This window comes from Olea europaea, unplaced genomic scaffold (assembly GCF_002742605.1).
Source record: "Olea europaea var. sylvestris unplaced genomic scaffold, O_europaea_v1 scaffold317, whole genome shotgun sequence".
Taxonomy (NCBI): domain Eukaryota; kingdom Viridiplantae; phylum Streptophyta; class Magnoliopsida; order Lamiales; family Oleaceae; genus Olea; species Olea europaea.
In genome coordinates, this window is record NW_019250508.1 from 281,940 (window position 1) to 292,540 (window position 10,601).

The 10,601-nt window shown below is 29.1% G+C and overlaps 1 protein-coding gene across 1 annotated transcript; it reads right to left on the reverse strand.

Moving 5' to 3' along the window:
• Positions 1-864: 864 nt before the first annotated feature.
• LOC111385463 (probable disease resistance protein At5g66900) lies at positions 865-2,696 on the reverse strand. The gene is made up of 4 exons (XM_023009852.1): positions 2,608-2,696; positions 2,294-2,467; positions 1,488-1,862; positions 865-1,180 (listed from the first exon to the last, which is right to left on the reverse strand). Exons 2-4 carry the CDS (start codon positions 2,309-2,311, stop codon positions 1,013-1,015), a joined length of 561 nt encoding a protein of 186 aa, XP_022865620.1. The 5' UTR covers positions 2,312-2,467; positions 2,608-2,696; the 3' UTR covers positions 865-1,012.
• Between the last annotated feature and the right edge of the window lie 7,905 nt (positions 2,697-10,601).

A 10,601-nucleotide genomic window follows, 5' to 3' on the forward strand; every position in this document is an offset into this window, starting at 1 on the left:
ATATATATATATATATTAATAGAATATTTGGATAAAAACTATCACCAGAGACAAGATAAAGTTGGAGAAAAAAGTATAACAACAAATAAAAGGAGGAGACATTTTATTCAATTAAATTATTGTGCACTTGTAAAAAGTATAAACAACTTGATATTTAATATATTATCGATAAATGATGATCATATATGATGATATGTTTAATTCTATTTGAGAGAAATTGGAAAACAAAATAGGAACATTAATGAACAAGTATAAACAAGTGTCGTTAATGTTGGAATTGTATTAAAATGTATTAATAATGGGAGACTCGAAATCTTACTACATATTTTTAATCAATTTCACAAGCGTGCCTTAGTTTCTAATTAGATTAATTTAGATAATTAGTTTCAAGAAATAAAAAAATCACAACATGGCTGTACGATGTTAAGGGATAAAAATCTCACATTGGTTAAATACCGAAATATTGATCAACTTAAAAAGATTTTGTACTACTTCTTTTAACAAGGTTGACCTTATTAAGATGGACCCCAAATCTTAACATGGTATCAGAGCCCAATAAGCTCCAACGAGCTATTCGATCGGATTAAATCTAAAAAATGAGCACACGAATTTCAAGATTGGTCCGCTAAAAAAGAGCCATCATCTTGCGAGGGCATGTTAAGGGAATAAATCTCATATCGATTAAATATCAAAATATTGATCAACTTAAATATATCTTGGGCCACTCCTCTTAATAAGGACTTGGGGTCCATCTTAATAAGGTCAACCTTATTAAGATGAACCACAAATCTTAACATGGTATTAGAGCCCACTAAACTCTAATGAGCGATTCGATCCGATTATAAGTCTCAAGTAATGAACAACGGATTGCAAGATTGGTCTGCTCAAACAAACGATTTGATATACTTGCAAATGAATTTACTTGAAGAGTAAGGGCTACTTGCAAATGCTAAAACAAGTAATGAAACGAGCAATGCACATAGGTAAAGCATCAAAGTATGCAACTTGCAGCCTATGGCAACAAATTCTGGCCATTGTAAAATGCTATTTTTTCTTGTAGTGTGGATTGCCCTTGGGACCAATTTTGAACTGTACTAATCCACTTCACCTCAGGCTGCCTATAGAGTGACTTACCTACAACTGTAAGGGCTAATGGAGATCCTGAGCAACCTCTGACCACCTGCCATGAGATTCAAAGAGCAACATCAGTTAAGTTTTAAAGTAGATATAGTAAATAAATTTCTAAAAAATCCGTTGAAAATTATTTACATCTCCGTTCAAAATTTTTTTTACATCTTAACCTAATAAAATGAGTTCTGAAATAAAAATTTGTTACTCTAGGTGTAGTATAATGATTCTGCTAGAGTAAAATGCTTTGAAAATATGATGGAAAATTGAACTACATACAGAAAAACGAACTATGTTCAATATTGATATTTCTGGTACAATGCTCTGAAGACACATTTTGGCTGAGATAATACTTTTACCTCTTCTACAAGATGTTTTTGCACAGTGCAGATCCCATCTTTAAAGGCATAATGTTGAAATAGAGTCATTGCATCTTGATGATTCAGCATATTCAATTGATAAGTCCATTCAAATTGTGGAAACTCAAATCTCGATGTAACCAAGATTTTATATCCACGTATTGGAAGAAGGAATTCATCAATGAGTGACTCGGATCCTGACCACATATCGACCAGGACTAATAGTATGGGAGCTGGTCTTATTTGCTGTTGGAAAAACTGTTCTAATTGGTATATTGCATCTTCATCACTTTGAAAAATAGGCGGCTTCTGGTTTTTGTTACTCTGAATTACTTTTTGAACCATTAGCTGGAGGTTAGCTGATTTTGAAACTGTCTGAAAGAAGATATTATTACCATATATACCTATGCAAAACGTTAGATAATCAAGAATTACATGAGCATAAAGGAGAGTATTGCCAAAGTTCAAGGGATAAGATTCTGTCGGCAAAAACTCATGTATATCTTCACAATTGGTGCATTATTCAAGGTATCCCAAAACAAAGAACAAGTATAGACTACTCTAAAGACTGAACAATTTTGACTCCTTCTGCAAACATAAGACTAATCCGTTTTGGGTTCTTGCTCAAACAATCTTCTTGTGATTTCCTGTTCTTATAAAGCTTAAAGAACACTTCACAAGAAACACCAACCTCTTAATAAACCACTCTTTTTCATGAAGAGATTGCAAGTATTTGGAAAAATGCCAATTAGGAAAAGAAAAAGCAACGAAAATCAAGAATCTTTAATATTAAACTCACTGGTTACCTCTAATTTCATCATCATTACAGAGCAATTTCGCTAGTGTAGTCTTGCCGTAGCCATCAGGAGCCGAAAGCACAACAATTGGCACTTCATCCTTTAGAAGCATGGCCTTCATTTCCTGAAGCAGCACGTCTAGTCCAACCACAAAATCCGGAACTTCAGGAACACCACACCAACCTGAAAACCCCTTTTTTTGTTAATCAAACCACAATGTAAGGGAAGTTTTTTTATTCATTTTTACAAACTAATTACAATCTTATCTAGGACGGGAGAGTAGTACCTGAAAACCCACTATCATTATTTTGAATAGAAATTACCTTATCCATTTTCTCCTGAAGAAAATTTACTCCAACAGAAATATTTTTGCCATCTCTAGCCAACTCAGCCTGTACATTTATCTGAAAATACCACAACAACGACCTTTCAAATTCTTTCAGTTTCTTCGCGTACAAATACTTCTGGATTGGATTCCACCGCTTGATTTTCAAGCACTCCCGAACGAGCTTTTCGCCTTGTTCAAACCGATTATTGAGCGTCTCTGCTCCTTCTTGTCGGTAGTCTAGCACTCCGTTCATCTTCTCTATGTCCTCGACAAATGGCTTGATTGAAGTCAGAGTTCCTTTTAAGTGGTTGAGTTCAGACCTGAAACTGGCTACTGTCAAGGCTACGTCTGAAACAGCTTTCATTAGAAGATCAAAAGCTGCCCCTCCGAGCAATTCCGCCATTTGTGCTTAGAAGGAATCCCTATTGAAATTTGTTATGGGAATTGAAAGGAAGCAAATGCAGATCAAAGAGAAATTGTAATCAAGATGAGAGAATATACTTGAAACCTGTAGCAGTTCATATATTCTTCATTTTATGGCATGCTTGCCTAAGTTTAAAAGTGGATTAAAATTACTTATATCTTTTAAGCTTGGTTAAACATGCTTAGTACACTACCTACCTATTCAAATGTCATTAATACTATATGACATTTAGTGCAGTTGATTGTTTAATAACTCAATAAACTGACTCATAGTTAAGTCCCTATTAGTTCGGTAGAGATTATTTAAAATTCATTCTCTCTAAACTTATTTTCTAATATACATCTTTTTTAAATAAAATAAATTTATGTATATATTCATAATTTTTTCCTACCTTTTAACTAGACATTCTCCCAAAAATCAATTTTCACAAATATATTATGAGAATCTACCTGCGCTAAACGTAGTTTTTTTAGTTATACGGACTTAATGTTGAAAATTTAAGTAACTCTTATAGTTTCTCATAAGTGACCATAGTTATGTCGATGTTACAAAGTTAAATTTTCCCAACGAAGTTGTACAGAATCCAATAGCTTACCATACTCTTCAAACATTTTGACATTGAAAATAAAATAACGGGAATATTTTTCTGCTATCATGGTGCTACATGGCATAGATGACTTGTACGACTAGCATTTACAAGTTAGATGAATTATCTCTATTCTATTTTACCCCCTAACATAATCCGTACGTAATACATGAATTTCCAATTATCGTAAGTGTACACATACAGAATGAATAAATGCACTATTTGTTGGAAACAAGGGGGTTTGGAGAAGAGACAAAAGGAATAACAAAAAATTACAGCAACAAGATGAAGAATCTAGAAAGTTGTTAAGAACAAATTCGAAGGCTCGAACGCGGGATCGTTGTCCTTAAACGATATTTGCTCCCTTTCGGGATTGAATGAGATGCTTAAGGGTTTTGGCATACATTTTGTAGGATTATATCAAGCATTGTAAAGGATTTAACACCAAAGTACAAATGCAATCCTCCAAAATTTTAAGAACACTAAGGAAAATAATGAATATGAATGTAAATCAATAGTTTGATTTAATATGGAATGATATGTGGATCTTAAGATTTTTTCAATGTTTCTAATGTGTTTGTATTGATCATTCATCATATATTTATAGGTCTTAATCAATACACCACAAAATGGTGCCAAAACATGATGAAAAGTGACAATTTTTAATCCAAAACGGTCTCTAGGTTTCAAATTGAAAAATCAGCTAACGAGAATTTTTTTAACACTATGCGTATGCATAGCAGAAGCAAATTTTATTTTATTTTAATCAAAACACATCTCATGTACGTACAAAATTAAGCCTATACGCAAAAATCAAATTTTCTATTTTTCAATTTCTTTAGATTCCATTGATTCCACAATTGAGCCCAATAATTAGCCTATTATCATTCTATTAATTTTGAACAAATATTCAACACTATTTTGTGACCATATAACCAACAATAACCGGTGCACAGTTAACATCTTTAAGTTAAGAGAAGGTGCGATGCGGTGCACCCACAACAACTAATATAAAAGTTTTTGAATCATGAAAAATTTCATTAAATGTATGGGTGGTTATGAAAGTTTAATATACGAAATTTGTATGGTATGATACTACGCAGAAATACTAGATTTAAAAGCATAAATTGTTTAAGAAACTGCCCGTAAATTATTGAAATATTGTCAAACAGTATGCTTGTGCATTATTAGACTATTATTGGCCATCAGAATATGACACATTTTGATTTGGCATTTTATTGATTCTTGCTAATGAATTATTATCTGTTCTGATGTGGTCGCCAAAAGGAATAGGACAACTTCTAAGGTCCAATAGGCGGCATTCGTATTCGTATCAATAATAATCGAGGAGCACTTGGTCTCCTAATGTGAGATTTTTCACATACCACATTCAAGTGAGCTTATAGTCCTTGGACCCACAGAAACAGTCAAGTGCCCACCTCTTGGCTACATTTCCCTCTGACTTCATTTCCCACTCCAGTCTTTTGTGCGAGAGGTACTCAATGATTTTTGGGATCGAACTGAACCAATTTAATCGAAATGGTTGCATCCTTGGAGCCTTCAAAAAATAAGAAAAATTGCAGTGCTGGTCATTAACCTTAATAAACTATTTATATTTGGTCCCCAAATTTTCAAGAAGTTTAAGTTGGTTCTAAATATTTTAAAACTTGCAAAATAGTTTCTGAAAAGTAATTTTTCAGATAAACTATGAAATATTATTCTCATAATATAATTATTTGAATGTGCAAAATATTTAATTCTGCAACACCATGAAGAGAAAAGTGAAAATCGTTCAAGTGTTACTTAATAGAAATTTTTTCTCTTTAATGTTTCTTGTTAATGGTAAGGAACATTGGGGACAAAAAAGGGGGAAAAATGAAGAAAGGCAATCATCTTGGAAGATAAAAAATAAGAAAATTGTTATGTTGGTTCTCCAACCTTAATAAACTATTACTACTGGCTCCCCAAATTTTCAAAAAGTTCAAGGTCGTTCTCAGCATTATGTCCTTACTATATAAAAAGTTAAATGTGGAGACACTCTAGAAAGCACCAGTGACTTAATTTATTTTGTCTCAATATAGCTTTTTTTATTTTTTTTATTTTTATTTTTATTTTTATTTTTTTTAAGTGAGGAGCAAAACGACGTCGTTTGCCTTGTTTGATATATATTTTATTATACAGTAAGAAAATACTGCAATACACAATTTCCATTCCTTCCGCCAATCCGTGCTCAACCACTTTTATATAGATATATATAGTATGGATATAAGAAAAAAATCACTTTTATATAAAAATAAATAAAGATAATATAAGAAAGAAAATATTTTACAAAAAGTTACTTATAAATAAAAAATTTGAAGAGAAAAGAATTAAAAATAATTTTAAATTGAAAAAAATTTATTTATAACGTAACACTACACAGCAACAAAAAAAAATCTCATATCTAACTCTCCATGCACGGAGGCATTGTCTATGCACTGAGACAGTGCATGGAGACATTTGGCGATATATAGTTTTTTTTTTTATATTATAAAAATAATTTTTTTTTCAGTTTAAAATGCCTTTGAACTCTCTTCTCTTCATAATAAAACTTCATTTTTCAATTTTAACTAAATAATATTTACATATTCTTTATTTAATTTTTGTAACTTTCTTTTATTTTGTTTTTATTATATTTTTTTGAATAAATATTTTTTTCCGATTTAAAATACTTCTTAATTTTGTTCGTTTAAAATACAATTTTTTTTGCATTTAACCCTAATTTCACTCTTAATCCGAGTTGCTACGATACTGATTTCTCTCGACCTTTAACCTTAAATTCAATCTCCATCTCTCGATTGCTCCAAAAACACCCAAGAACTTCATGCACAATTGAGACGATTACCTGTATACCCAATCTTTAAACCTTCAATTTCTTCTGTTGTATATTTTACTGTTAGATCTTGATTTTTTTTTGGGAGATTGAACAAATCGCTCCCAAAATACCGTGAAATTTCGAAAGAAATTGGAGTTTAGGTATGTTCTTTTTTTGTATATTTAATACACTGTCTGTGGTGCTAGTGCATGATTTTTGTTATCTTTTAGGGTGTGATAATAAATGGATTATGTGAAAATATTACAACTATAGTGCCAGTGGAGTTGCCTTCCACTCTGCTTTTTCTTCATCCTCTGCCTCTTAATAGGTGGATCATTTTTTTTTTTTTTGAAATAATTTGTTTTAAATATAGATTATTTTTAATTTGAGGTTCTAATCTTTTAAGAATTAAAGAAATTAAATGATTTAACAAATTAAAGAAAAAAAAGAACGGCAGGCAAAAATAAAAATAAAAAAATGAGAAAAAGGTTATTATAAAGTTTTTTTTAGTTAAATTGAAATAATTATAATTAAAAATAAATAATATTTAATTAAAATTGATCAAATTACGTTGTATTATAAAACAAAAAAAATTTAAATCGAATAAAAAATTATTCACTTATAATATGAAGAAAAAAGAAATTTCAAAACAATTTTCAAAAAATATATAAGAAAACAAAGTTACAAAAGTTAAATAAAGAATATATAAATATTATTTAATTAAAATTGAAAAATTAAGTTTAATAATAAAGAAAAAGAGAATTAAAAACAGTTTTAAATTGAAAATATTATTTATAATAAGAAAAAAATTTAAAAAAATAAATAAGGAAATTTTTTTTTCTCCTCCATCCACTAAGAGAAACAAAGATAATCTTTCTTTTCGAAAGTTTGAATTCTTTCATTTGAAAGGAGACTAAATTTTTTTTTTTTTTTGTTATGATAAAATTTAATTTTTATTTTTAATTAAATAATATTTATATATTCTTTATTTTATTCTAATAACTATTTTTTAACTTGTTTAATTTTTATTATATTTTTTAAAAAATACTTCATATTATAAATAATTTATTTTTTGATTTAAAATTCTATTCATTTTATCATTTTTTAAATTTTAATTAAATAAAATTTATTTTTAATTATTTCAATTTAATTAAAAAACTTTATAATAACTTTTTTTTTACCTGCAATTTTTTTCTTCTTTAATTTGTTAAATCTTTTATTTTTTTATAATATGAAGAAAAAAAAATTTGAATCATAGAACAAAAAGAATTTTAAATCAAACAAAATATTATTTATAATGTGAAGAAAATTTTTTTTTTAAACAGTCTTCAAAAAATATATAATAAAAACAAACAAATTAAACAAAAGAATTTTGTGAAAATTAATTTATATTATTTAATTTAAATTAAAAAATTAAGTTTTTTCATAAAAAAAGAATTAAATAAGATTTTAAATTGAAAAAAATATTTATAATATGAACAAAAGAAATAAAAAATAAATAAATAAGGAAAAAATAAAAAACGAAAAATAAATGTCAATGCATCCTGCGATAATCCAATGAACCAAACGATTGAACTTCATCAAATACTTCTAATTTTCAACCAGTTTTGAAAAATATACAATTTTGATGCTAATATCTTTAATTTATTAAATCATTTAGTTTTTTGTATAATATGAAGAAAAAAAGAATTTGAATCATAGAATGAAAAGAATTTTAAATCAGACAAAAAATTATTTATAATATAAAGAATTTTTTTAAATAATCTTAAAAATATATATAATAAAAACAAAACAAACTAAACAAAAGAATGTTGCGAAAATTAAATAAAGAACATATAAATATTTTTTAATTGAAATTGAAAAAATTAAGTTTTTTCATAAAGACAAAAGAATTAAAAAGGATTTTAAATCGGAAAAAATATTTATAATATAAACAAAACAAATAAATTAATAAATAAATGAGGAAAAAATAAAAAACGAAAAAGAAATCTCTGTGCATCCTGTAATAATGTAATGAACTAAACGATTAGACTTCACCAAATATTTCGAATCTTCAACTTGTTTCGAAAAATCTACAATTTTGATGCTAATAAAAATACAATAAATACAAAACTCGTGCAACACACGTGTCAAAGATTAGTTTTATTGAATTTTTTAAATGCTGGGAACAAAGTTGTGATAATTGATAAGGTTCGGCAATATTTCTGCAATTCCCCTAAAAAATAAAGATGCAAAGACATATTGATCAAAGAATGTCAACGAGAAGCGCCGGGTCGGCTCGCGAGTCAAAACTCGAGGCTCAGACTCGACTCGAATAAAATTGAGATGGACTTTTTTTTTTGCTTGAGCCTAGCTAAGCTTTCGTCCCAGACCTTATCGAACTGAACCAACTCGATTTTTTTTTAATGGCTACCTACTTAAATATAAATAGGCCGGACACGCTGCCTTTTAAAAGGCCGCTGCAAATCTAACGCCCTATTTTTCTTCTTTTCCATTTTTTTTTTTTTGTACGAGCCGGCCCGCACACATTGCCTTTAAAAAGGCAACTGCAGCTCTAATGCCTCAATTTTTTTTTTTTTAAACTAGTTGGCCCGTCAAGCCACGAGCCAACTCAAGCTCAGTTCGGCACCCCAAAATGGTGCTCGGCCCAAGACTTGAGCCGGCCCGATTTGTGCTTTTTCCGGGCTGAGACTAAAAGTTACGAAAAAATTTATTTTTGGTTGTTATAACTTGTGAGAACTTAGCCCTCGTTTGAGCCCCATTATTTCTCATTACATTAAATTAAAATTTTTTCTCTCCTACTTTTAACCACACAATCTTCAATAAAATAATATTACATGTAAATCAAAAACTTTTCAACCACTCATTTTTCGAAAAAATACCATTCATCTTATTATAATATACAAATAATGGGGTTCAAACGGGGACTTAGTGTTTGGAATTATCTTGCGATGAGCATAAAGGTTGAGGTAGGTTCAGCAATAATTGTTTTTATTTTATATTTTATATTTTTTTTTTCAAACAGCATGTGATTATGAAATTTGTGAAAGTAAAAAACAAAAATGGCCATTGTTTAAAGCATTTCACATGCCAATGCCTCGATCCAAATAAAAAAAAAGACCATGATTTTATTTTAATATTTCCGGCGTGTTTGGTGATGCGGAGCACATGCAAGCGGGTCAAAGTCAATTCCATTTATGAAATATCATATTTAAATAAGTTCATATTTGAACTACAATATTATTTGATTAGAATATAATTTACAAATGTTAAAATATGATTTTTTAGAATATAATTTACAAATGTTAAAATATGATTTTTTTAATATGATTTTTCACGATGATTTATGTCTAAACAACATTGAAAGAAAAAAATGAAATACACTCGTTGCATTATTGAAAATATAAATAAATAAAGCTAAAAAAAAATAAATAAATGAAAATTTGAAGGAAAGAAGTAAATCTATAGTCATTGACAGAGGAATGGTAAAAACTAGGCAATTCACCTCTGGTCTATATTCAACTAAACTAAAAAGTTACTTAAAAGATCATTTTTTATATTCGGTCAAAGTCAAATATTAATTTCAACTAGACGTTCATAAGTGCTATTCATTTATTATCCACACATATTATGAGATTCAATATTATTCCTCCTAAAAAATTTCTCATAAGCATAGATACCTGAACATATGCATAATCTCTTAAGTAATTAAAAAAAAAGACATGGTACTTAATCGAAACCCCAGAAAATTAGTTATACATTGGGCAAATTGCTTGTATATAAACATTCATTGACAGGGGAATGGCAAGAATTAAAGTGCACCTATAGCCTGTATTCAGCTAAGCTAAAAACATATTCATAAGCTCGTTCTTCTATCGAGTAAAAGTCAAACTGTTTCGCGTGGGTTAGTCGCTAACAAATTAAAAAGGGTCAGACGATTGTGTAAGGGACAAACCTCTTGAGACAAAGTCCCAAAAAGGGGTGTTCTTTTATTGGCGATGACTTTACAATTGGAAATGAAAAACAACGTGCCTCCAAGGGGCGCAAGCACACGAGTTACTGAAAGAAAAAGTGTTTAAGTCTAAAAGCTAAGGAAATGAAAATTACATATTCTCTGTTCGAGAG

Coding starts and splice junctions, on each gene's coding strand:
- LOC111385463 (XM_023009852.1), bottom strand. Junction 1,181..1,487: donor AAAAACATCTTGTAGAAGAG/GTAAAAGTATTA, acceptor ATCTCATGGCAG/GTGGTCAGAGGTTGCTCAGG.